The sequence below is a fragment of the Aplidium turbinatum genome, chromosome 2, assembly GCF_918807975.1.
Source record: "Aplidium turbinatum chromosome 2, kaAplTurb1.1, whole genome shotgun sequence".
In the NCBI taxonomy this organism is placed as follows: domain Eukaryota; kingdom Metazoa; phylum Chordata; class Ascidiacea; order Aplousobranchia; family Polyclinidae; genus Aplidium; species Aplidium turbinatum.
Genome location: NC_137473.1, coordinates 37,815,534 through 37,843,318, shown reverse-complemented (window position 1 = coordinate 37,843,318; position 27,785 = coordinate 37,815,534). Strand labels below are relative to the sequence as shown.

General features: G+C 37.2%; 2 protein-coding genes across 3 annotated transcripts in view; one reads left to right on the top strand and one right to left on the bottom strand.

Moving 5' to 3' along the window:
• Positions 1 to 13,498, top strand: part of LOC145764914 (sodium/hydrogen exchanger 9-like) — a 34,716-nt gene extending 21,218 nt beyond the window's left edge. Inside the window, exons 5-14 of the mRNA XM_082576611.1 lie at positions 2,118 to 2,333; positions 2,701 to 2,977; positions 3,355 to 3,522; positions 3,666 to 3,777; positions 4,837 to 4,990; positions 5,687 to 5,744; positions 6,491 to 6,529; positions 8,513 to 8,595; positions 9,038 to 9,143; positions 9,341 to 13,498. Of these exons, the coding sequence (XP_082432737.1) occupies positions 2,118 to 2,333; positions 2,701 to 2,977; positions 3,355 to 3,522; positions 3,666 to 3,777; positions 4,837 to 4,990; positions 5,687 to 5,744; positions 6,491 to 6,529; positions 8,513 to 8,595; positions 9,038 to 9,143; positions 9,341 to 9,703 (1,576 nt within the window). The 3' untranslated portion in view covers positions 9,704 to 13,498. The remainder of the gene's footprint in view (positions 1 to 2,117; positions 2,334 to 2,700; positions 2,978 to 3,354; positions 3,523 to 3,665; positions 3,778 to 4,836; positions 4,991 to 5,686; positions 5,745 to 6,490; positions 6,530 to 8,512; positions 8,596 to 9,037; positions 9,144 to 9,340) is intronic.
• Positions 13,499 to 18,018: 4,520 nt separating this feature from the next.
• On the bottom strand, positions 18,019 to 27,524 carry LOC145765265 (claudin-19-like). Of its 2 annotated transcripts, XM_082577061.1 has the most exons (4): positions 27,316 to 27,524; positions 26,939 to 27,121; positions 25,187 to 25,351; positions 18,019 to 18,434 (listed from the first exon to the last, which is right to left on the bottom strand). In XM_082577061.1, the coding sequence occupies exons 2-4, from the start codon at positions 26,997 to 26,999 to the stop codon at positions 18,121 to 18,123; spliced, it is 540 nt and encodes a 179-aa protein (XP_082433187.1). In that variant the 5' UTR covers positions 27,000 to 27,121; positions 27,316 to 27,524; the 3' UTR covers positions 18,019 to 18,120. The 2 variants fall into 2 exon arrangements, with proteins under 2 accessions (XP_082433187.1, XP_082433186.1); XM_082577060.1 differs by lacking the exon at positions 27,316 to 27,524 and having other exon boundaries at positions 26,939 to 27,223.
• Between the last annotated feature and the right edge of the window lie 261 nt (positions 27,525 to 27,785).

The following is a 27,785-nucleotide window of genomic DNA, read 5'->3' as shown; positions in this document are numbered from 1 at the left end:
AACGTTTTTCAAGAGCCCGATGCCCTGTAGTGTACCACAGCAGGGGATAACTTTTCCAGCAACCTTTCGATTTTCATCACAACTTTGCTATTCTACAACTGACTTTGTTATTTATTGTGCTCAATTCAAGTCAATGGAGATTTTAAATAGATGTATATTTTTTTGTAATTTGCATCCGGCCCGCAGCTGTTAATCTCGCAGCAATCCGGCCCTCAGACAAAAAAGTTTGGTGACCCCTGTTCAAGTAGAACAATTGCTTATTGAGTTTTCATGTAGCACTTCTCAAATGTCTTTAACAATTTCTTTCATCGATACAAGTTTTCAAAATACAGTCTTGGTTGATAAATGCACTCTGCAATTTCGTCAAATCGTTTTATTTCAAAGGTTACAGTTGTTGTTTATTCATTTACAACACTCCATAAGATATACAGTATATTTTTAAAACAAATAGCCTACTAAAGAATAATACAGTACAGGCCTCGAAATTCACGGCGGTCATGTCCGCCGTCACAGCATGTGATGTCCGCGGGAAACACCATCTAGAACGGTCATATTTGTCCGCCGAGAAATATCGATAGAAATCGTCATTTCATAGCACGAACAATTGTTGCGAATATATAATTTCCCGTGCATTCTATCGCGCACCTAGAAAGTGTGAATACTGTATCCCTTGGCTTCCATTCAAGCAGGAAAACTTTCGATATTTACGATTGGTGACATTGAATCAGCGTAACAAAGGTGAATTCTTCGCCGATGGAAGTACCGGTACTTTTACACTAATCACGCGCAACTTAGTTCAAGTCTTACGTCACAATGTCTGGCTTTGATCTGCGAGTAATATTGATAAGGCAAGGTTGGTTACAAAATTAGATTATACGAGTCGGCTATTCCAGCAAGATGCAGCAGAATTTGTTTAGTTTTGGTATTACTGTACAGTGAGAAAAAACAGGCCCAGGGAAAATTCACTTTCACTCACATGACGCGCAAAATTAAACCTAAAGAAAAAAGCTTAGTGAAACTTTGCACAACAGAAAATAGTAGCGTTTCAGTGTAGAAGTTTTCCGACTCGTGCGCAGAGCATTGTGACGCAAGAAGCCACACGACCTCGTTCGGCGTAAGTTAATTAGTTATGCGCGTATTGAACAGCTACACGGCGCTTTGACTCTTCAAGTGCACGTCGTTGTTTTGATGAAAGCTTTTCAGAGTCAGTGACTTCGCTGAAATTTTGAAAAGCCTTCTAATCCGTAGCTATAGTTCTCAAATGGCGAAGAATTATCAAGATAAACTGATTAAGCATGACGATCGGCGCTAAAACTGGTGTGTCCGCCGTGAGACTTAATTTGTCCGCCGAGATAGCTGCTCAGACCGGACACGTTTGTCCGCCGTCAACAAAAACGAATTTCGAGGCCTGCAGTATCACAGCAAAAATATGGTCAAATCTAAACATTTGAGAAACTTGCTTAACTAGCTCACACAAAATGATAACTGAAAAATTACACAGCACAACCGGTCAAGTATTTGAGAGGTAAAATTAATTACCGGTAATTGCTTGATATTAACGTCAGAATAGTTTTCTTATAAGCTTGAAAAATCCTGAAAAGGGCTGTATGACTAGCCGAAAACGTTAGCTTATTGTTTTTATAGTGTTAAATGTAGTGTTGTTGCTGAGTTATGTCTGTTAATGGTTTAAAAAAGTTACCTCTCAACCCAAATTGTAGTATTTTTTTGCTCAAAAAACTAAACTCTGCAACTGTGTAAAATTTCATGAAAATTCGTGACTATGAGTGACAAAATCCAAAAATTTTGGATGATTTCACAAAGAATGACCCACTAGCTTTCGGAACAAAATTCTATAGTCATGTGCTATGACGAATGGTTTTGCCTTTATTTTGGTAGGCCTACCGGTGTTTCTGCTTTGTGATTCCGATGACGCATTTTCAACATTTTGAAACCTTGTCATTTCCTCGCTAAGCATAAGCTATATCCACCAGAAGAAGCTATGTTTCGAAGGCGTTAGCGATAATATCCGAACTTGTGTTACCTTTGCTACTCATTGTTATCGTTTCCTGAAGCGTCCTTTGCTTCCTGAACACTTCAATTGCACACTTTTCCATCAGGAGCATATGCTATGGATTCGTGCTTTGGCTTCAAGAATATGATCCGAGCGTCACGTTCGGCTTCATCGATTGCTTGATGTTCGGTGCCATTGTGTCGGCCACGGACCCTGTTACCGTCCTAGCTGTGTTCAAAGAATTGAAAGTTGATGTCGATTTGGATGCTTTGTTGTTTGGTGAAAGCGTTCTCAACGATGCAGTTGCAATCGTTCTCGTGTCGTAAGTATTAGGACTACGTGATGTGTCTTGTACTGGGAACATTTTAGTCTTGCAATATTTCACATTATGAATACCTTTCGTTTTCTTATAAATCGCAGTGAAACTAGACAGATGAGAAGGAAGTGCTTTTTCAAACATCCGTCTCACAAATGGCTGGTGACACCGGTATAGTTGATGTTTCGATTGTTGCGAGTAGAAGGTTGCAATGTTGCATGTAGCTTGAAACTGCAAGTTTTTGTCTGACTTAACTGAAGGGCGACGTTTTATGTTGCGTTTTCATTTCCAACTTATGAGAAGTTCAATAGCCTCATTTATATACTTGTTTTTTTTCCAGTAACCAAATGACTATTAAAGATCATTTTTGCAGATCAATCAAGAAGTATAAGGATGCAGATACGAAAAAATTCAGTTCTGGGGCTTTCTTCAGCGCAGTCGGGTCTTTTGTTGGAATTTTTCTTGGTTCTTTTGGAATCGGTGCGGGCGTTGCCATCGTTACAGCATTAATGTTCAAATTTACCAAAATCGGTCAATATCCTGTGCTGGAAACTTCGATTTTCTTTCTCATGTCTTGGAGTTCATTTTTGTTAGCCGAAGCAGCTGGCTTGACTGGAATTGTTGCAGTGTTGTTTTGCGGAATTCTTCAGGTACGGCCAAATCAACCATTTCAATGGCACCCGCGGATGTTTAAATATAGATTCACTGGCTGTTGCTTCAGCATGGCTGCACTTCATGGCTACACGTTTAATGCATTTATGTGTGTCCTTATAAGTAGGAAATGATTTGCTTTAAAATGCATATCAAAATCTAGTGCTAGGTTTTTCAGTGTAAGTCAATGGTACTGTAACATTATTCGTAATTGCTTTCGTTATTTAGGGTTAGATACATTTTTTGGATGCTTTACACATGAGGTTGGATAAACTACCCTTTAGTTTAACATTCAATTGAAAACAGAACCTAACTTTTTCTTCATTAGAAAATATATGATGAGCAAGTTGTTAACTTTGCTTACATTCTGTTGCAGGCTCACTACACCTACAACAATCTATCAGTAGAATCAAAGTCGAGGACAAAGCAGTTGTTCGAAGTTCTTAATTTTTTGGCTGAAAACTTCATTTTCAGCTACATGGGAGTTTCAATGTTAACTTTTAGCCATCACCTCTTCAATGCTATTTTTATCGTTGGAGCTTTTGTGAGTGCTATCCCGTAGTGTGTTTCGACGCAGTTCTATATCAGTTTTTCATCAACAACGTCGTTGATATAAAAATATTATTTGATGTAGCTTTTCTTACCTTTGTTGATGACATTACTCATGTCACGTTTTTTTATTTTCAGATCGGCTTAATTGTATCACGCGCTTGCAATATCTACCCTCTTTCGTTTTTACTGAACCTTGGCCGAAAGAAGAAGATTTCATACAACATGCAACATATGATGATGTTTGCTGGTTCGTGCTTGTGTGTTTGATGTCTCGTCAAGTTTAAGAAAAAAACTTTTGACTCACTAAGTTGCCACATAAATATTCTAAAGCAGTTACTTTGATGTCAAACGCTATCGATTCCTATCTATATATGCAGGGTTGCCATCGACATGGATCCCAAAATAACGACAACCGAAAAATTAAGTTTTTATACGAAACGAAACAAACGTTTCTAAACAAATCTTTGCATTTATACGAGCCATGACATATCGCATGCCATATTTTTTGCCAGAAGCAATCTGTTCTAGAAACTTCTTTGTTTGTGGTAAGTATTTTGTGCTTCTCACGGCAGCTCAGGTATAGGATAACCTTTTCTTGTAGCGAAGATTTGACTGTCATTTCACAAAGTTTGTTCCTTTACTTGGTCCACTGAGCCGAAACAAGATGCTAACCAGCTTGTACAGCAACGGAAAAGAGTCGTCTCCAGTAAAGATCTTCATCCACGTCTTCAGGTTCATCTTTGCAGAACACTACATTATCTGAAATCTTCTTGAACAGAGCATTAACCGCCGAGAGCTCATTGAACAACTTGTTCTTCATTGCAATTGGTAGATCAATTTGCTTCTCCAACCCCTTAACTTCCTCATACTCAAGTGTTTGATCTCTTAGCAAGGTCCAGCTAATGTGCGTTGGATGCTTCTCAAATCGATACCACTTATTACTATATTCCAAACAAAGATAGTAGTTTTGTAATTGTTAAAAATAAGACAAAATAAGGACTCAAGTCAAAAACAAAGATGTTTCTTAGATATAACGACAACATTTTTTTTCTAAAACATTGTCCTTCAAAATTAGAACAAATCTTAGAAAAATGACAGTATGGCAACCCTGCGTATAAACCTTAAAAATTGGCATTGGTTAGATTTGAAGTTTCAGTTTTTTAAAGGTATTTGATGAAGGGCGCTGTATTATTAAGGTTTTAAACTTTCCATTAAGATTCTTCATTATCTTGAAAATTGACATTGTTTCAATAGTTTAGATTTGAAGTTCCTTTTTTTTAAAGATATTTCATGAAGAGCATTTTAGGCTTACGTGGTGCCATCGCTTTCGCCCTAGCCATCCGCACCACATGCACGGCTGGGGAGCACATGGTGTTCAGCACCACCTTGCTAATAGTGTTCTCCACTGTTTGGATCCTTGGAGGAGGAACCACTCAGATGTTAACTTGGCTCAACATCAAGTAAGTGACTGATCTGTTGCATATCTCAGTAAAAAGTGTGTACAATTGCTCCCTAATGGATATAGTTCTCGGCTCTGAGTCGGTAGGTACCGGTAATAATAATGTTATGATTTTATTTATTGTCGCTCTACAACAGCTAAGGTCTTTTAGCTACAGGGCTCATTTTTAATTTCATATCGGGTTGATGATGTCATCACATTATCATCCGACTTATTCTCACTGCGTTATGCAAGAAGGAACATAATCGGTACCGATTTTGAAGTCTTCGGTTTGACCCGACCTAGAATCGATATCAATTCTACCAGCACCAGACCCGAGGACTAAACCACTCAGCCACTGAGCTGGTGAGAGTCTGTAGGCGCGAGTTCGATCCCTCATTGGCCGTATTCAGCCTCTTATAAAACTAAAAAAAACACTGAACTCTGCTTAGCGTTTAGAATTGATAAATACATAAGTAATAATTCAGACCTCTGGAAATTACACACGTCTACTGTAGTTACTTTGTTGTATGTTCGCTAGGGTTTGAGCCAGGCTACATGTTGCGGACCTTGATTAAGGATTTATAGTGATGGTGATACCAAAAAATGCAGAAATAACTTCGAAGAGCATACGGAGGATGCTATTAGCATGACAACCGTATTAATATGGGGTAGTTGTTGCGTTTGTAATGGATTAAATACTTGATTTCTATTTTAGGGTTGGCGTTGACCCGGATGCTCCTGTGCAGACCGAAGCTTTGCAGCATACAGCGAGTGTGAGTTTTTTTTTTTAGATTATTATGGCAGCACAAGTTTTATGTTTCGGTGTTGCGTCGTTAGACTTGTTGGTTAAACTGTTCTTCATCTAGCAAAAATTGCCGATTTCACAAAGCAATGTAAAAAATGCAATTCTTGCTTCAGATTCTTGTTTGACGTTCTTTGTTTGAAGAAGCCGACAGTTAAGAATTATTTTATTTGATTTTTAATCGTTGAAGTGTTACATTGGTCATTAACTTCATGTGTTAACGTACAAATTATTTTGGTAGTTAGTTTAAATTTATCACATGTCTACACAGGAAATCACCTTTTTGTCTGCTTTTTGATTTACTAATACTTTTGTAGTTATTACAATTTGTGAAGGCATTTTTGCTTCTTGTGTCTCTTTGTGTTGAAATCGGTTATTTTCACATTTTTTTGCATTTTTTTGTGTGTGATTTCTATTTTTCTAATTATAGCTTCATATTTTAGAATTTTTTAAAAGAAGGGTTTTTTCGAACCCTTGTATATTTTCACCAACGCTAACATTAATCTAACACGTTAGAGTCGAGGTTGACTGTACTGTGTCGTCTTTTTTCACGAATGAAATTGTAACAAAGAAAACAAATTTAAGAGACAAACAGCCCTACAAATTTTTAATGCTTTTTTGAAATCTTTTTGATAAGTTTATAAAGTGGCAATAGCTTTATTTTCGTAAAAAAAGTTTTTATTTTCAACTAAACTATTGTTTTAATCCTCATGTCAGGGGGGGCTGGTGTACCACCGTTGTGACAGCTCAGATGACGTAAGTTGCCTTGGGATGAATCGCTTTTAGTTTGCATTGATCGTGCCCTTTGGTCAATGTTTCTCAACCGGTGGGCCATGGGTGACCAGTGGGCCCCGGATCAGGTTTTAGTAAGCCATGCAACTCACCAAGTCCTGCCACTGTTTTGGAATAACATTTGTTCGTTTGATACTGGGAGAACGCATAAACGTCAATGAGATGGTGGTTGCACAACTGTTCTGAAAAGTCAGCCAAAGCATGCGAAGAAATGTTGAGAAACACTGCGGTGGGCTTAGCTTGAATGCCTTTGTTTAAATGCAGAACGTCAAAATAAAAACCAAATAATTGATTCCTCTGACTTGTGATTCAGAGAAGGTAATCTGTATTGAAAATTTAATTCACAGCATTTGAATCAATTTTAAAGGTTTTTAATTTTGTATTGCGATGTTCATCAATTTTAAAGTTTATTCTATCAAATCGATTGTAATGTGACTCATCAGAAGTTGGGAGTTGGGGAAGGGTAGACTTGCAACCTGTTTGCAGCTTGTGTGGCAATCCATTGGTTGACTTGCTTGCTTTATTGACGATAACAATATTATTTGCTCAGTACGCCAGAAGGCTGTTCATGAAGCATCTAACCAAAACATTTCACGTTCTTCTGGTGACCAGGATGTAGGCGATGCTACCACAATATCGTCACCCTCATAACAAAACTGCCTAACTCATTTTTTTAGCTTTTGAGAAAAACACAAAAAACTTCCGCAAAGATAATGTTTTTATTAACGAATTTTTGCAAAAAAGTAGCTTACAGTACTTTAGTGAGTGTAAAGCGTCTTGAGCATTTTTCCAGGCATCACTAAAGTTAAAACCAGTGACTTGGGCTGAAAATCTCAAAATTGTCAAAAAGTGAGTTAGGCAGTTTTGTTATGAGGGTGACGATATGTTAAACATGATTACCTATCAAGGGGCGAAAGTCGATTTCTGTGACTGACCATACGTTATAAGCAACTGGTTTGCACCTGCAGCATCTTGTGGCAGCCTAACCTACAACAACCAGAAGCGCGGGAGAAATTTTGAAATATAACTTGCTTTCTGCTTTCCCCAAACATTTATTGTTAATTCAGAAATGAATTGTCCAGCATGTACTGCTGATGCCAATATACCTTGTAATCCTTTGTCACTGATTTTAACATTTTTTTGTTTCCTTCTTCCAATAACATCATCTTACCACATAATAAATGTATTTCTCAACTTACACTTGATCTTAAGTTTGAAGATGTCATGATATCAAGTCGCATGCTTGGTCAAAGATACAAATGCTCTTTTATTTTTTGATTCTTTACCACAATCATGTAAAACCGAGTAGCAGGATCTCACACGATTTTAATTCTATACTTACTGTATGTATTGTATAGCCTGCCATCACGAAAAAATAGCAGCAAGAATCCAAATGCACAACATAAATTACAAATTGTAAAGGATGGTTCTCAAGCAGTCCAGAATGTTAACGCCAGACAGCAATCATTAGTTGCATGGTTGATATAATTGCAATTGTTTAATTCCCTTTGTGTTACGGAGGTTTATTGGCTTGTGCTATAATAAACCCAACACTCTATCAAAGCTCTATCATCTCTAATGGTGTGGGTAGCAATAGCATACACGCAGAAAATTACATCAGCGGAAACTTCACCTGCTTCCATGCTTGGATTGAAATGCTTCTTTTTAGTTTGCACGCTTCTCATTTTTTGTTTCGCTTTTGGCTTTCTGATTGCTTTCGATTGACTGTTAAAAAATAAAAAGCAACCGCACTTTTCCTTTGTTTGCTGTGTGGGTGGTATCACCCTTAATGATAGTTTGAAAACTTTTCATCATGCTCATGAGTAACCCAGACAGCAAAGCAACCGGTTTTTTTTGCATTGATTTAACGTGAAAGTATAAAAAAACGGTTGGTTTGCTGTTGGGATCTTGAGCTCTTGCAAGTAACCCGATGAAATGTTGTTGCAGCACGACACTTCAACATCATCTTCACGACACAAGTATGCGGACAGCGCGTGGATATTCAAGAATTGGTACAAGATTGACAAAAAGTATCCTTTTATGACTTCACTCTCTGAAGCTACCAAAATAAAGGGTGGTTACCAAACATGCGGAACCTAACTGATCTTCGTCATGGGTTCTGTCATGTAGCTCTGTTATTCACCCTTGTAGTGAATCTTTACTTTATTCATGACTTAATGCTAAAACCAGTGAGCATTGTTATAGTGGTTGTTTCACAGACAACCAAGCCATCAGTCAGTTATTTGTAAACTCATCTGTGTTTATATTTCCAACTGCAAGCTTTGTGACGCACTCAACTTTAATATGGTTTGGTTTTTCTGTTGTTGCAATCTTTTACTACGTCGAAAGGTTTGTGGGACGTTTGCTGTATAATTGATATAACCGCACTTCTGTACAACTTTTGTAACTTTCTTTTAAAATCTTTACTTTGTAAGTCGAAATTTTGCCTTTTACTTAACCATAAACGCAAAGCTACATCAAGCCATTACTCACTCACGCTGGACCACCCCTGACCACTACCTTGCCCAGCTGTTGTCTGCCCCTGGCGAAGCTCCTAACAAGCTCGGAGGCCTACTCGGTAATGTTTGTTTCCATTGTGATTGAGCAACCCACAACCATTTGTGAAGTGAAACTTATTATAGATCTACTGATCGTGATGGAAGAGATTTAACTCGGAAAGTTGTGAAAGTGTGTTTTGCATCTTGTTTTTTTTAATTAGTTATTTTTTAAGTGAAAATCCTTTTCAAATTTTCATGGTGCAAATGTCTATTGCAGGATAACTGGGAGAATGATAGCGACGCTGAGTTCATTTTGAACGACGATGCATTTGGGAGCAACAGAGCAAACATGGATTCCGCTCCATCGCCGTTGTCGAACAGCAGATCCGCTCTACAGCCCGACGCTATCGAAGGACTGCACGAAGTCAATAGCCAGCTTTCTGCGGGATCTTCGACCTTAAATTCCAGTAAAGAGGTGATGAAAGTACCTGATTTTCATGAGAGTGAAGTAGCGAAACGATCCGTAAAGGTGGAAGTTACTCAGCCCAGCAGCCCCTCTTTGTTCTCGTCTGGACTTAGTGATGTAGATTTGGAGGTGCTGCCACAAGGTGGCAGTGATGCAGATACAAACATGATATAAAAACAGCGTTTGTAAATGTGCTTTTATCACCAGTTATATTTTTCGTTTGCACATAAAAATCTTCACTTTTGCGCTTCTTTTTCCTCATAGATTGAAGTGCTATATTTTGCTTTTTCTGTATTTTTATGTTACAATGCTCTGTTAGATGGTGTTTTACTGTTTATTGTATGATCCTCGAAGATGATGTTAGACTGCACTGTAACCTATATATTTTGTTGTTGTTTTCATCTTCAAAATGTACCATTGCGAGGTATGCAATTTTATAAATATATTATTTATAGCCTAGTGCAGGGATGGCGAACCTTTTTTAGTGCATGAGTCACAAAAGAGACCTTAATTCTTGTAAAAGCAAAAGTGGGTCATACATTTAATTACATGTTAATGCAAAACTACATGTTAATGCGAAACTATACAGCATGTTAATGCGAAACTTGCTTCTGCATCTTCTCTGCAAGTCTTATTATCCTTGGTTGGTAATCCGTAGTTTTTAGCTTCACACATGCAGCACTCATATCTGAGCTGAGACGATTCCGTGTGCTTGATTGTTTAAAATTCATGTGCGAAAATAAAGATTCGCACGAATATGAAGAACCAAACAACGTTAACAGAACTACCGCAAATCTTTTCATAGTTTCAAACGAATTTGGTAGGGAGATCCACTCTGTAAGAATTATATTTTCAGCATGGTTTTCAACAGCAGGAAAGTCACAACCATCCATATCCGTTTTCATTTAAATTTTTGTAGGAGATGATTTAAGTCTACAAATTTTGTTTTCTTAACTGCACTTTCTTGAAAGTCTATCATTTCCATTTCCAAGTTGTAAAGACGAAACCATTCGAAGTTTGATAATTCAAGATTTTCAAATTGAATTGCATGCGGGAAAAGAATGAACTGCAATGTAGTATCTAGCTTTCGGAACTGGGTAAACCTTTCTGACATTATATTTTTGGCCTCTTTCGTCAGTAAAACATACTTGTTGAGTGCAGTTTGCTTTTGTTCATAAGTTAAATTGGTGCTGGTAAAGTGCTTCAACAACTGAGGAAAATAGTTCAGCTGACCTTGTTCAAGGTCTACAGAAAAAATAGCGAGTTTCTTCTCAAATGTTTTAATGTGCCCAAACATGGATAATAGGCCTACAATATCTCCACAGCCTTGTAATTTAGTATTTAACTTATTGTAATGCATTGTGAAATCAGCGAAAAAATGTAAATCATTCAACCACGTACTTTCGCTTAACTCTGGATATTTTTGATTTTTTTCAGCTAAAAAAAGTTGTACTTCTTTCAACAATTCAACAAATCGCTGTAAAACATTACCACAACTTAACCACCTTACTCTGTTGTACATGAGTAAGCCATTAAATTTACTGTCACACGCGTTCAATAAATTTGCAAACTGGCGCTTATTAAGAGCATGAGATGCAATACATTTGACTATTTTTGTTACCACACTTACAACTTTTTGAAGAGATTTGATTGATTTGGCGCAAAGGGCTTCCTGATGTATTATGCAGTGAAATTCAACAAAGCTGCGCTTTAACTCCTGTTTTAGTAATTGAATAAATCCAACATGTTTCCCAATCATGCTGGGCGCTTCATCAGTCGTTACAGATACAATCTTCTCCATATCTATATCTAGCTAGGTATAATCTAGGTATAGCTAGGTATATGTATACCTACCATATCTATACCAGTACTAGATTAAAATAGGGTGGGGCCTTATCACAAATATTTAGTGAAACATTTATTCTTTGCTGAAATATTTGTTTAAATTTTATTATTTTAAAAAAGACAAGTGGGTCACTGAAAATCTGTGATGGGTCATTTCGTGACCCGCGGGTCAGTGGTTCGCCATCCCTGGCCTAGTATATACACAAAACATAAATAGTATTATAAATAATTTGATTTGAATGATGAATATTCTACAGTGCTTATAAAATCAAAGCAGTTAAGGCAGGTTTGTTTTGATTGATTTCACTTCACGTGTACTTTGTACATTCGTGCCTGGCTCTGTGATAACGATTTGATCAGTCAAAAGAAGCAAAGCTTTTCTAAGTAGCAGCCATCGTTTGACTGGTATCTTACCAACAATATTTTGGTTGACCACAATGTTCCCTATTCAGCAAATCAATCAATTTTTACATCGATTCCATGTGGACAGATGTTGAATCAATGTAAAAGTGACAGTTTTTTTGTCTGCGTCGTCACCTCTGCTGCTTCGCCATCCCTGCGGACTTTGAGCTCGTTGCAACGCATGATAGTTTGAAACTGTAAATTGTGTTAAAGTTTTTCGCCTTACCTGGTACTTTTAGAATCAACGCATTTCACAAACCGTACCTGACAAAAATCGTCTGCAGAAAGTTGGATTTTGTTAGGATCTCGCAGAGTTATGGTGATCGTTGGCTTGATCTGAATTTGCACCTTTTGTTTTCTTTTATTCTTACTTATCTCTGGATTACGTTGTTTCTTGCCATTGAATCTTTGTGTGCATTCCGTTTGCTTGATGATGGCACCATGACGTCATTGCGTAAAGAGGTTTGATAACGTTATTAACACACTCGTTAGTTAACACTGATTTTTGTACAGTTTTTATTCGCAGTTAGTTGAATCGAGCTCACTTAAATATCATGAAAATATATATATTTTCGCATCCGCTAGACGGCGGTATGGATGTCTTAGCATAAATTTGACGCATTCGATCTCAATACTATACTCCATAGATGAGCGACAAGAAGGTATTTGGTGATGAGTAATTCAATTTATTGTACATCGCTCAAAACAAGAAAAAATTAAAAAGCACTGTGCCCAGTGGCGTACGCAGGGGGGGGGGGCCCATTGGGCCATGGCCCCCCCCCCCCCCCCCCCTTAAATTTTTTTGTAGTTAACGACGTAGATTAAGGCATTTAATATGTTTTGCATTGCTCTGTCAAAGCAATTACTGTAACAATGTTGTTTTATAGACTAAACCAATACAAAATACACGGGGGGGGGGGGGGGTTACAACCCCACTTTGGCACGCGTGTGACGTTACAATATTGAGAATGATGCTTTCAGTCTCTTTATGCTTGGGAATGATGCTTTCAGTCTAAAAAAAAACTTGTCTAATTTTAAACAAAACTGCATTAAAAGAGCGAGTTTTGCCAATACCAAACATTCAAACATCTCAGCCAGGAATTAACAACAAGAAAACATAGAGACTTAGCTTTATTTCCGAAAAATGCCGAAGAAAACATGATCTTATCCTTTTGCTATGCCACCTGACAGCGCCATTTTACAGGAATATTCATACCCACGTTTTTGTTGAAAATGCTCTGTTGAACAAAATTTTCTGGGGGAGGCCCCCCAGACCCCCCGCCGCTGGGTGTCGTCTTAAGCGAAAACGCCGTCGGGCTTCGCCCTCCGGTCGTCAAAACCCCCCCTTTCAAAATTCCTGGCTACGCTCCTCTCAATGGCCCCCCCCCCCCCCCTTGAGAAAATCCTGCGTACGCCACTGACTGTGCCCAATACAAAAAGTCTGACGAGAGCGCAGTGCTGAGTACAATACGAATGAGTTTGGTACCGGTACTTAAGTTTTAATGGTGTTTGTTAATCAATATTTTGTTGTCAATCGATCGCTTGTTAATGGTTTTGAAAATGTTTGCTTTCTGGAGGAGAAATATCTAGGAAGCTTAATTTTTGCATACTTGTAAACGAATTCACACTGACGCATGACTGGTTGTAAGTTTCAAGTTCAAGTTTTGTTGCTTCTGAGCTATCATCTGTTACAGGTGACGCTCAAATAAAAGAGCTGCTTGACATACGTTTCCAAAAGCTTAGAATGCGCAAGCCAAGAGCTGAACGCTGTTTGGTCTGCCGTCTTTTCGTTCAAATTGTTCAAACAAGCTTTGGAAATGTTAACAGTTTAGTTTAACCATGTCCTGTTGCAATTTAATGTTTTGTGCCAGTCCTTCCCGAAAATTGCATTCGGTCAATTAAATTTAAAGCTTTCGTTAAGTAGTATAGGCTACCTACTGTTTTTTTTACAAAAATTGCATAGCGCAAAAGCAAAGTAGCTTACAAATACCAAGCCAGTGTACAAACGTAGGCTTATATTTATTCTTACAATTCAAAATTTCAATTTAATTGAAATCGAGTGAAGTTTTCGAAGCTTTTTCAAAAGTATTCAGTGTAATCTGCTACACATAGTTGGTAAACTTGTGAGAGTCGTTTTTTCCTCTCTCTTTGAAATATTCCAATTCGAGTGCGGACGATTCTCTTGCGTATCTTCTTGGTTGAACTTTGTAGGATGGTGAATTATCCGCATCATCTTTAGGTCCTTGAGCGCATATGCAAGCCAGGAAAGTCAAGACGCTTAACAAGGCACTGACATAGCCAAGATAAATGCAGGCTCCCAGTTCATATTGAAGAACGTTGTCTTGATTCGTTAGGGAGAAAAAATCTCGGACGATGACTATCGTGTACCACAGAACTGACGTGAAGGTTAGAATTGCTGAAAAATATTAAAAAATGTTTGATAAAATATAAGCAATGGGCTACAATCGAGACTGTCAGTTTGTTCTGCAGGTTTTAAATGGAAAGAGTTTAAAATGCAGAGCTTGCATTATATGACGGATCAGTTAGGACCAGAAAATTTAATACCTTAGATATCCGAGATTGCCTATTTTACTCTTTTTCTCTCAAAGAACTTGGAATATTTAAAGCTATCCTTCATAAATATATAACCATTAACCTACTCTTCATGACAGCGGTTCTTAGCCTAAAGACTACGTAATTTACCACAAAGGGGTAATTTTACAGGAGTTAATTTAGACTACCGTTTGTTTAATGATCTTGCTTTGAACCAGGGGTCACCAAACTACAGCTCGCGGGCCGGAACCGGCCGCAAACTGATTTCATCCGGCCCCACGTGCTGCGAAAATAACAGCTGCACTACAACTGTTACGGAAAAAAGTTACCAAACTTTTTGTAAAGGACTGACATTGCTGTTGAGCTACACGCAACCTGCTAACGATATTTTCATATTGTTTCTTAGGAAATCACAAACTTTGTTGTTCAAAACACCAATGTTTCATCAGTGCGATATCTCTGTTTAGTAGGCAAATCATACCAGCCAGACTAGACATCACAAGCAGAAGGATTTGGACACTCAGTAGCCTACCAGTGCTAAATAATTAACTTTTAGGTTGTGTTGTATACTTTACTCTGACTTCCACCGATAATAAGTTATCTTCAAAATCAAGTTTTTGAACGTAGTCTCTTTCTACAGAAAGGATCGATAGAGCTGATAGCCGATCATCATTCATATGGTAGAACGTAAATACGACTTTATCATTTTTAGCTTTGAGAAACTCCTCACAGCTCGCAATTGAAACACCAATGATAAGATAAAGTTTCAGACACAAGCATAAATATGGTGTCGATGCACTGGAGAGGTTGCATTTACAAAAATTCTTGTTTTGACAGTTACGTTTACTCTGCTTGTTTGTTAATATATGGCGCTGTTAAAACAAATAACTTGACTTGACTGGCAATTTCCACAGCTAACTCCAAAAAGTCCACCTCGTCGTCAGAAGTGCTTTTAAAAGCGGTGAATCCATTGTGACTTTCCCTTTGCAGCAGCGCGTGAGGATTCCAAAATCCAAACATATCCTTCCAGTGGTGTATGCCGGTAATCCTAGTTTCAGCTTCAAGTTTAAATCTGTCCAAAGCTTGAAACATGCATCGTCTTACTTCTCCAACAACACTAAGACCAGCATCTTCTGCGTGTTCGCCAGGTATTCTCTTTTTTCTGCGAACTCTTCGATCTTCAACTGGAATTTCTAACTCTGTGCATTTTTTGATAGCTGCATCCACAGAACCTTTGACCAGATTATCTCGTTCTTCTGCTAAAAAGTTGACGAACGCTTTCATCTTGTTAGAGCATTGCGCTAACAGCAGTCCTTTTTGCTGCAAGTAAGTTTGAGTATCATGAGATTCTCGCAGGATTACTTTCCAAAAACATAAGAAGGAAAAGAAAGAAAAATCACGCAAGAAGCAACTCGAGGTTTTTAGCTGTTGTTCTATCCTTAAATTTTTTAAGGTGTGCTAGCTGTCTCTTTGTAAATCATTTTCTTGTTTTACTTTTTATTTATTTTTGCATTACTTCATTTCTCGTGCTGTGTGCAGCCTCATTCTGCCGCCCCCTTGCAGCCTGGCGCAGAGCCAGAACCGCCAAGTGGCTGCTACGCCACTGACTGTAGGCTACTTATGAGCATAAACACATACAGGTTGTTAGTATTGCAGTATTGGCCTGAACCAGTGCTTTATTTCTTCAAAACTAACACTTGTTCCATGGACTCATGTCAATTCTGATCATTTCAGTTTGTTTTTATGATTGATGTAACAAATAGTTTTATCGACACTTTGGCCTTGTAGGCAATCTTCCGACGAAACATGTGCAATGGTTTGTTCATGCACCACACAGCAGATGTGATAGATGCTCGTAAGCCTCGTCATTTCCATCCACACGCACTAATTTTAGTGAACTCCTATATGTATCCTTTAATTCGTACTCATGAACCCTTGTAACTATTATGATAAACGATACATCTCCATTGAAGACCGTTGGTTGGAATCAGAGTTATCCACACTTTTTTGCTCCACAGATTTCTATCTGTGAATATGTTATTTTTGCGGACCCTATTCGCATTTTGATTCATTTATCACTTGAAAGCAGTAATTACGACCATCCATAAGTAACCTAGGCTACTTCCTGAAATTGAAGGACAACATTATAAAGATTTGCAAAGCAGCCTACTGGAAAGTTTTGAATGGGCCTTCGAATGGAAGTTTCTAGTTGGCAGAAAGTTTTTTTTATCAAGTTTTCTTCAACTTGTTATTGCTATGAAGGATAATTTTTTGCTATGGCATTTATGAAAACAAAATAACGAAACAAGCTTCTACCATGTATCCTCTCCTTTGTCTAGATGTGGCCACAGGAAAAACAATGTTAGCCTTCTCACTATTTTTATATTTAATGGGAAATTATGATGTTAGTTTTGTGTTGTTCTTTGTAATTATTCAAAAATGGGTCGCCTATTATATATTATTGAGATCTATTAGGCACTTTTTTAAATTTTTTTGTAGTTAACGACGTAGATTAAGGCATTTAATATGTTTTGCATTGCTCTGTCAAAGCAATTACTGTAACAATGTTGTTTTATAGACTAAACCAATACAAAATACACGGGGGGGGGGGGGGGGTTACAACCCCACTTTGGCACGCGTGTGACGTTACAATATTGAGAATGATGCTTTCAGTCTCTTTATGCTTGGGAATGATGCTTTCAGTCTAAAAAAAAACTTGTCTAATTTTAAACAAAACTGCATTAAAAGAGCGAGTTTTGCCAATACCAAACATTCAAACATCTCAGCCAGGAATTAACAACAAGAAAACATAGAGACTTAGCTTTATTTCCGAAAAATGCCGAAGAAAACATGATCTTATCCTTTTGCTATGCCACCTGACAGCGCCATTTTACAGGAATATTCATACCCACGTTTTTGTTGAAAATGCTCTGTTGAACAAAATTTTCTGGGGGAGGCCCCCCAGACCCCCCGCCGCTGGGTGTCGTCTTAAGCGAAAACGCCGTCGGGCTTCGCCCTCCGGTCGTCAAAACCCCCCCTTTCAAAATTCCTGGCTACGCTCCTCTCAATGCCCCCCCCCCCCCTTGAGAAAATCCTGCGTACGCCACTGACTGTGCCCAATACAAAAAGTCTGACGAGAGCGCAGTGCTGAGTACAATACGAATGAGTTTGGTACCGGTACTTAAGTTTTAATGGTGTTTGTTAATCAATATTTTGTTGTCAATCGATCGCTTGTTAATGGTTTTGAAAATGTTTGCTTTCTGGAGGAGAAATATCTAGGAAGCTTAATTTTTGCATACTTGTAAACGAATTCACACTGACGCATGACTGGTTGTAAGTTTCAAGTTCAAGTTTTGTTGCTTCTGAGCTATCATCTGTTACAGGTGACGCTCAAATAAAAGAGCTGCTTGACATACGTTTCCAAAAGCTTAGAATGCGCAAGCCAAGAGCTGAACGCTGTTTGGTCTGCCGTCTTTTCGTTCAAATTGTTCAAACAAGCTTTGGAAATGTTAACAGTTTAGTTTAACCATGTCCTGTTGCAATTTAATGTTTTGTGCCAGTCCTTCCCGAAAATTGCATTCGGTCAATTAAATTTAAAGCTTTCGTTAAGTAGTATAGGCTACCTACTGTTTTTTTTACAAAAATTGCATAGCGCAAAAGCAAAGTAGCTTACAAATACCAAGCCAGTGTACAAACGTAGGCTTATATTTATTCTTACAATTCAAAATTTCAATTTAATTGAAATCGAGTGAAGTTTTCGAAGCTTTTTCAAAAGTATTCAGTGTAATCTGCTACACATAGTTGGTAAACTTGTGAGAGTCGTTTTTTCCTCTCTCTTTGAAATATTCCAATTCGAGTGCGGACGATTCTCTTGCGTATCTTCTTGGTTGAACTTTGTAGGATGGTGAATTATCCGCATCATCTTTAGGTCCTTGAGCGCATATGCAAGCCAGGAAAGTCAAGACGCTTAACAAGGCACTGACATAGCCAAGATAAATGCAGGCTCCCAGTTCATATTGAAGAACGTTGTCTTGATTCGTTAGGGAGAAAAAATCTCGGACGATGACTATCGTGTACCACAGAACTGACGTGAAGGTTAGAATTGCTGAAAAATATTAAAAAATGTTTGATAAAATATAAGCAATGGGCTACAATCGAGACTGTCAGTTTGTTCTGCAGGTTTTAAATGGAAAGAGTTTAAAATGCAGAGCTTGCATTATATGACGGATCAGTTAGGACCAGAAAATTTAATACCTTAGATATCCGAGATTGCCTATTTTACTCTTTTTCTCTCAAAGAACTTGGAATATTTAAAGCTATCCTTCATAAATATATAACCATTAACCTACTCTTCATGACAGCGGTTCTTAGCCTAAAGACTACGTAATTTACCACAAAGGGGTAATTTTACAGGAGTTAATTTAGACTACCGTTTGTTTAATGATCTTGCTTTGAACCAGGGGTCACCAAACTACAGCTCGCGGGCCGGAACCGGCCGCAAACTGATTTCATCCGGCCCCACGTGCTGCGAAAATAACAGCTGCACTACAACTGTTACGGAAAAAAGTTACCAAACTTTTTGTAAAGGACTGACATTGCTGTTGAGCTACACGCAACCTGCTAACGATATTTTCATATTGTTTCTTAGGAAATCACAAACTTTGTTGTTCAAAACACCAATGTTTCATCAGTGCGATATCTCTGTTTAGTAGGCAAATCATACCAGCCAGACTAGACATCACAAGCAGAAGGATTTGGACACTCAGTAGCCTACCAGTGCTAAATAATTAACTTTTAGGTTGTGTTGTATACTTTACTCTGACTTCCACCGATAATAAGTTATCTTCAAAATCAAGTTTTTGAACGTAGTCTCTTTCTACAGAAAGGATCGATAGAGCTGATAGCCGATCATCATTCATATGGTAGAACGTAAATACGACTTTATCATTTTTAGCTTTGAGAAACTCCTCACAGCTCGCAATTGAAACACCAATGATAAGATAAAGTTTCAGACACAAGCATAAATATGGTGTCGATGCACTGGAGAGGTTGCATTTACAAAAATTCTTGTTTTGACAGTTACGTTTACTCTGCTTGTTTGTTAATATATGGCGCTGTTAAAACAAATAACTTGACTTGACTGGCAATTTCCACAGCTAACTCCAAAAAGTCCACCTCGTCGTCAGAAGTGCTTTTAAAAGCGGTGAATCCATTGTGACTTTCCCTTTGCAGCAGCGCGTGAGGATTCCAAAATCCAAACATATCCTTCCAGTGGTGTATGCCGGTAATCCTAGTTTCAGCTTCAAGTTTAAATCTGTCCAAAGCTTGAAACATGCATCGTCTTACTTCTCCAACAACACTAAGACCAGCATCTTCTGCGTGTTCGCCAGGTATTCTCTTTTTTCTGCGAACTCTTCGATCTTCAACTGGAATTTCTAACTCTGTGCATTTTTTGATAGCTGCATCCACAGAACCTTTGACCAGATTATCTCGTTCTTCTGCTAAAAAGTTGACGAACGCTTTCATCTTGTTAGAGCATTGCGCTAACAGCAGTCCTTTTTGCTGCAAGTAAGTTTGAGTATCATGAGATTCTCGCAGGATTACTTTCCAAAAACATAAGAAGGAAAAGAAAGAAAAATCACGCAAGAAGCAACTCGAGGTTTTTAGCTGTTGTTCTATCCTTAAATTTTTTAAGGTGTGCTAGCTGTCTCTTTGTAAATCATTTTCTTGTTTTACTTTTTATTTATTTTTGCATTACTTCATTTCTCGTGCTGTGTGCAGCCTCATTCTGCCGCCCCCTTGCAGCCTGGCGCAGAGCCAGAACCGCCAAGTGGCTGCTACGCCACTGACTGTAGGCTACTTATGAGCATAAACACATACAGGTTGTTAGTATTGCAGTATTGGCCTGAACCAGTGCTTTATTTCTTCAAAACTAACACTTGTTCCATGGACTCATGTCAATTCTGATCATTTCAGTTTGTTTTTATGATTGATGTAACAAATAGTTTTATCGACACTTTGGCCTTGTAGGCAATCTTCCGACGAAACATGTGCAATGGTTTGTTCATGCACCACACAGCAGATGTGATAGATGCTCGTAAGCCTCGTCATTTCCATCCACACGCACTAATTTTAGTGAACTCCTATATGTATCCTTTAATTCGTACTCATGAACCCTTGTAACTATTATGATAAACGATACATCTCCATTGAAGACCGTTGGTTGGAATCAGAGTTATCCACACTTTTTTGCTCCACAGATTTCTATCTGTGAATATGTTATTTTTGCGGACCCTATTCGCATTTTGATTCATTTATCACTTGAAAGCAGTAATTACGACCATCCATAAGTAACCTAGGCTACTTCCTGAAATTGAAGGACAACATTATAAAGATTTGCAAAGCAGCCTACTGGAAAGTTTTGAATGGGCCTTCGAATGGAAGTTTCTAGTTGGCAGAAAGTTTTTTTTATCAAGTTTTCTTCAACTTGTTATTGCTATGAAGGATAATTTTTTGCTATGGCATTTATGAAAACAAAATAACGAAACAAGCTTCTACCATGTATCCTCTCCTTTGTCTAGATGTGGCCACAGGAAAAACAATGTTAGCCTTCTCACTATTTTTATATTTAATGGGAAATTATGATGTTAGTTTTGTGTTGTTCTTTGTAATTATTCAAAAATGGGTCGCCTATTATATATTATTGAGATCTATTAGGCACTTTTTTGGGAGTGACGGTATTAAAAAGTCTAAAAAAGTAAAAACCACTGCTTCAAGGCTTAGTAACTTAGGCAATATGTGCAAACTAAGCTGTAAGCGGTTAAATCATTTTTTTATTTTGTTACCGTATTAATTAATTTCAATTGAGTGCGCTATTGCGGTAGGCTTACATTGTTACCAAAAATATCGGTTTAGTTAAGTCGTAGGCTAATAACGAAATTTTGTGGTTATTTTGGAAGTCATCATTATGATAACCTTGTCGTCAACCTTAAAATAACCTTAGCAGGTCAATGGCTTTGGATCCGTTCATACCATCACTTTCCAAACACAACTATTGTAGCTAGGCTATATAATTTTATTGCGAGAGTTTAAGTTGCTACAAAATGTACTAAACTATGCAATTTTACAGTAAATAACTTCATATGTTTGCACAGCTTAGTTTGCTGACTTTAAGCAAAGTTTTTCTCTAGGTAAGCTACAGACTCCAATTGTAGAATATGATTTTGTTTAGTAGGTATCTTACGTCAAATTCCTACTTTCGAATCCAAGGTGTAAAAATCAAATTTTTTAATTTGTTTCTAACTCATTTCCAGCCGCACTGACGAAAAATAGTTTGCGATTTTACAGCACGTGTAGTCGCGCCTCTAAACAGTCGACGATTCTGGAGCCTTTTTTAGTCGTTGCCGCTAAATAGCATTATTTTTGCATCATATAAGAATGTTTTTCATTGTGATATATCTTTTCCTTTATGAAAGACCAACGCCAATTTAGTGAATGATTGATCAGTGTTTCATTGATCAAAAATGAAGATTGTCAAAAATAAAACACTGGTTTTGAAAACTAATAATAATCGACCTCAAAATTTCCAGCTGGAATGATATAAATATTTTACACCAATAGATAGTTTTTTGTTTCCAATGCACAATAATGACGCTTACTTTGAATGGTTAAAAAAACAAAACAACGATTATAACTTAGGTGTATTGAGTAGCCTAGCCTACATCTATAGCTAAGTATAGAAAACAGTAAAACGCTTTATTTTATCGCAACATACGACAGCGGCAGTGAGAAATTTCTATACGCTTTTTGCTATCTTCTCTGACTGATAAAGTCTTAGAACAAAAACAGTAAGCAATTACCTGTGATAATTAGGCTAAAAGTTGAATAGCCTATAAAAAAATAAATTTTGCTAAAAATTATCGAAGATTCCACAATGTCAACAGTAACAAAAGAGCTAAGGGCTCTGCCATGAACAGTAGCTTGAGAACCACTGTGATAGAAACAGGGGCGCCGGAAGCGGGGGGGCGAATGCCCCCCTGCCCTCAATTTTTCTGCAGATGGGGGGGCAATGGTGCCCTTTTAAAGTCATGTAAGCTACTGCACATTCTGCAATATAACAATTTCTGCTATTCGCCTTAAAACTCGTTGTTTTTTCGACAGCCATCGTGGCCTACCTGGAGCTCCTTCTCGGCGGCCAAATCTGCGTGCTTGGAGGCCAAAATACAAAATAACGATAGCACAAGTAAATAGAATTAAACTTGCAACAATGCTAAAATGATCACTTAGCGTTGTTGAAGTCTGGGCCTGGGCGACGTCCTACAATAGAATCGTTGCACCACGCAATAACTGCTTTATCGGGATTGTAATCCAGAACTATTCAAACGACACTCGCACGAGTGTCTCCAATGTGGCTGATTTTAAAGAAGTTCGCCACTCCTCTAGAATTCTTTTTAGCAACGAAAAGCAACGTTCGACATGTGTTGACGATGACGGCAAGGTAATAAAAAACGTATTTCAATGATGTGAAGGACATTACTAAAAGAAGCATAATTTTTGCAAAATAGGATAATAAAATGTTTTTCCCTCGGATGTCAACTAACCTAGTTCTCCTTTTAACAACGATTCAATGTCCGACAACATCGATTCGACATAAAAACGGCAATATTGCCAGCCGATGTAAATTAGCACTTTGGACTAAGACTTTGTTCAAATATACATCGGGAATTACAAACAAGACTTACAGCGCTGGTGATCGGCTAATTGTAGATGGATATATTCCAGCAATAACAAATATTCCCGCACAATGCAACAGTGGCGATTATGACGCGCTGACCTAATTTTGCGTCACTCTTTGACACTACATATTTTCGACAGTTAATCTACGATCATTCTATTGCGAAATTAAATAATTGGCTAAAAGAGACTGGCGGCCAAACCTGGCCGATTGAGGAGGTAGCACCGGCGGTCATTTAAGCACTACTTAGCGGCCATGGCCGCAGGCTGCTTTAAGGCTTGACAGTAGGTTACATCATTATAACATAGGCTTGCCATTTTTTAGAAATGCAAATCCGGGACGCATATAAAACTGCAAATAATCTTAATTTAGGCCTAATACAAAATAATTTAATGCAACTATAATTGTTTAATATGGGAAAATTACCAATATATTTAAGCCTATTTCTCCAACGAAAACAAGGGGACTTAACAATATTTATGACTTATGAGCACATGAATCAGACCTAATAATATTTTTCAGTGCTAAGTACCTTTTTCGAAAGTACAGTGTTAGATTTTATCTTTTCATAAAATTCACTACATGTCAAATCAACATTAATTTTGCAAGTGAGGAGAGCTTTGACATTCTGTTCTAGCATTTGGCCTCTGTCATCAGTCCACATATTGTTCAAAATTGAAAAAATTCGCTCAACTGATGCTGATGTCCTAGGCAAATAAATCACAAACTCGACAAGTTTTTGAAAGTCTGGAATGGTTATGTTTTTGTTGATAAAAGTTTGGAACAATTGGATCCACTTTTGTTCAAGAGATGTCGTTGCATTTTGCCATGATTTTTTCCTCTCACTCTTAGACATGTACCGTATTTCTTTATCAAAACGTGCTCATCGAAAAAGAAGTCGATGTTGATCATTTGCTTCTGAAACATTTTGTTGATATTTTTCGCAGACCTACTTGAGAAAGAATTGTTTAAGATGACTAGCTCAAGAATTTTTTTTTGCAAATTTCAAATTGAAAACTCCGGGACAAATTGGTTAACCGGGCAAAACAACGGGACAAGGCCTTAAAATCGGGACTGTCCCGGCTAAACCGGGACGTATGGCAAGCCTATTATAACATAGCATGATGCCCTTCTTTGCATACCGGACACTTGTAGGCTATCATTACTCAACACATAGTGAACTGATAGATTAGCATTATCGCTATATCTTATTTTAAAACTTGAAAAAAAATTGGCCTTTTAGTAAACAAAAGTGCCCTTTTTTTGTAATCTTGCCCCCCCAGTCAAAAATCGTTCCGGCGCCCCTGGATAGAAACATAAGTTTATAACAATTCATTTGAAAAAAATTATCTCTTATCTTTTTGCTTAGCCTAGTCTATTCAGCAATACACTGTACTGTACTATAGGCCATACGTAGGCTATTTTGTTACTTGCTGACTACCAAGCGATTTATAATTATTTACCATTACCAAGACCTGGCTTAGCCTATAGGAAGACCAGAACGACCGAGCATCCGTATTGTTGACACTATTCATTTTTAGAGTATTTCTAAAGCACTTCAGACTTTATAGAATTGTTACTCGCCTAAAACGTTAGTTTTCGCTTTAAAACTGGTCTGTAAACTACAAAATTGAAAACTGCTTCTCAACAGCTTAGCCTTAGAATTTAGCAACTTAACTTTGTAAAGTCTAAGGTTGAATTTTTTGCGCTTATTAGCACCCAGAATTATCCTCACAGTTTTACGCAAAATGAATAGAATTCGTATCTTTCGTCTCTGGCTTGACCTAACCCGAAATTTAACCGGTAGGCCTAACAAGCCCTACATTAATCATTTAATCAGTCTGTCACTCAGCTAGCAATGAATCAAAACGCATTCGGTGCTATTAATTCACGACATGGCCACGACCGTTAGATTCCATTGGTGGCTGAACCACCTTACTAAATTAAAAGAAAAAAGAACAATCTGCTGTTCTTTTAAGACTGTAAAATAATGGGCTAATATAAAAATACAAGATGCTTTGAATAAAAGAACGAAATAAGCTAACCAGTCTGCAGTAGCCTAATAGAAGCAGCAAAAAGGATCTGCCGGAATAAAAGCTTTGAGAACCAGTGTCTTGGCGTACCTGCTAAAAGATAGCTGAACCCGCTGACAACCATTAACTTTCGTTTCAGATTAAGTTTGTCTTCATACACCCTCGTGCATTGCATTCCCAGTAAAATGCTCGCACAGGGCAGAGTCGAGAGAAACACAGCAGAAATCATCATGGCTTGAAGGCAAATCTGATATCCTGAAAGAAAACATTTGATAAGCGTGTTGTTATCAATAAATTAAATATGTTATATCATTGAAGGATTCAAAATAAACTGTGTTCGAAATTTTAAACATAATCAAATAAACATGAGTTAACTCAAACATTTACAGCAATTGATATGAGTTGGCAGTCTCGAGTTGGGCCCAGTTGTAAATTTGAATCCTGATAGAGTAGGGGAAGATTTTGTGAAAATAGTTTGATACGATTTCTGATAGCACATAATCATTTAAAATGTCATGATTGAAGGTATTTTTTCATGACCTTATTTGACCCTTTCAGTGTATTTGCAATAAAGATGTAGCCTACTAGAGGGATTTTTTCCGCGTGCCTCCTTGTTTTTCGAAGTTTGTTATCTAATCTCATTCCTAGTTGGTTTGCAAATTAGCTGCTTAACTTCATTTTTGCTTGGTATTTTCGATTATCTTTTCAAACAAAATTATAAGCAACATTGATTGATGGCATAAGTGTAGGAGCCAGGGGTGCGGGGGTTGCAACCGCAACCCTAAACATTTCAATTAGTTGAAAGTTTGGGAAAATTTAGTAAAACTTTGGGCAAGAACTTTCAGCATGTTTTAAAAATTTCATTAAAATTAAACTTATTTTTGATTTTTTGCTCAAATAATAATTATGCAAATGTCGAATAAAATGCAACCACACCCCCAAACTATTCAACTAATTGAAAGTTTGGCAAAATTTGATAAAAATTTGGGCAAGAACTTTCAGCATGTTTCAAAAAAATTTTTAAGATTGAGCTTGATTTTGTTCAAATTACCTGTATATATATTTTTGATTTTTTGTTCAAATAATAATTATGCAAATGTCAAATGAAAATTGAAATCCAACCACACCACAAAACTATTCAATTAGTCAAAAATTTGGTAAAATTTGAGCAAGAACTTTCATCATGTTTCAAAAATTTTATTAAGTTTGAACTTATTTTGATTGTTTGCTCAAATAATCAAAATTATACCAAACTGTTGGGAGCAGTGTAGAATTTTTAATCATGTGCTGGTCTACGCTTTGTCACAAAAAATATTTTGGTGCATTTAAATATATTTGAGCAAGAATTTTTCGCGCCCCCTAAAAACTAACTTTTCTCTTACGCCTATGATTGATGAGTTACACTTGTTTGCATTATCACATAAGATACCCTAATAATATGAAGAGTTCTATTAATATTGAGTAAACTCTGTAGTTTGTTATGGTATAAATCTAGAGAATTAATTAACACACCATCTTTTGCAATACGACAAATACCACATGTGTATTGTGTAGCATAATTAGGTTAGGCCTACTTGTAAATTTATGACTTTCTGGTAGTGCCAAACACAGACACTAAAATATGCAGGCAGCTTCTCCATCAATAATGATTGATTATTTTTATTTCAAATAATAAATACTGGCATTTTTACATCATCGTAACTTATTCATTTTAAGCAATTTATCAAGATTTAATAAATATGTGACAAAATGAGTTCAAAAATGTTTTGCGAACGATTAGCTTGTTAATCAATTATACTATCAACAAAATTAATTTTAAAACAAATATTGTAAGAAACTCACCGGATAATAAAAGCTGCGATTCTTGTTCCATGCAATGATATTGCCCACCTTGGTATTGCATGCATTCTCCAAATAAATATTTCCAAGCCCATATTGGTCCCAAATTAGCGCCGCTAGCTGGTCCAGTGACGGCCCACTGATTCCAAAAAGTTGTTGTTATGACAGTAGCAGAAGATATAACCCCTAAAATTAGAGCTGGAACTTGGGCGAACATTTTCAAACCAAATGAATAAAGTATTTGTTTAATTTTCAATCCTGAAAACTTTGAAGCGTAAGTGCAGTAAATAGTTGTGCAGCCTATTTTTGTTTTCAGCGTAATGCTTTACAAATTACCACCACAAAGTGCATGCGCAACAAAAATAAATAGACAAACATACTATGACATCCTTCGTCGATTGCAAAAATATCTTCATCAAAATCAGGAACTGGTTGTATAAAAATCTTAAATCCCAAGCTCAGTTACAAGTTAGACCACACCAGAGATGGTAAACTTTAATATTGATTATAGCCTACAGCCTAATTTTTTATAATCCACCTACCCAACGATTCAACACACAGTACACCGAAATGGAAATAATTAAAAAAAAACTAAAATTTTGAAATAATGTCGCCTATAGTATTTCATATACCAATTTATGTACAATTAAAATGCATAGACTATTTGCATCAACTTTATTGCAAACAAAAAATACTATCAACAGTGCAAAAGTACTCAATGCCAAGCAAAAAAGCTAAGCAGAGCGAATCATGTCAAAAATTGCTATTAACTACCTAAAAAAGTTCATAGCCTGTTTCACCCTTATTGAGATGTCCCAATAAGGTTGAAACAGGCTTCAAAGGTTTTTAG

Coding starts and splice junctions, on each gene's coding strand:
- LOC145765265 (XM_082577060.1), bottom strand. CDS start 27,152: ATGTTCGCCCAAGTTCCAGCTCTAATTTTAGGGGTTATATCTTCTGCT. Junction 25,352..26,938: donor ATCGCAGCTTTTATTATCCG/GTGAGTTTCTTA, acceptor GTTTTCTTTCAG/GATATCAGATTTGCCTTCAA. Junction 18,435..25,186: donor GTTCAGCTATCTTTTAGCAG/GTACGCCAAGAC, acceptor AATATTTTTCAG/CAATTCTAACCTTCACGTCA.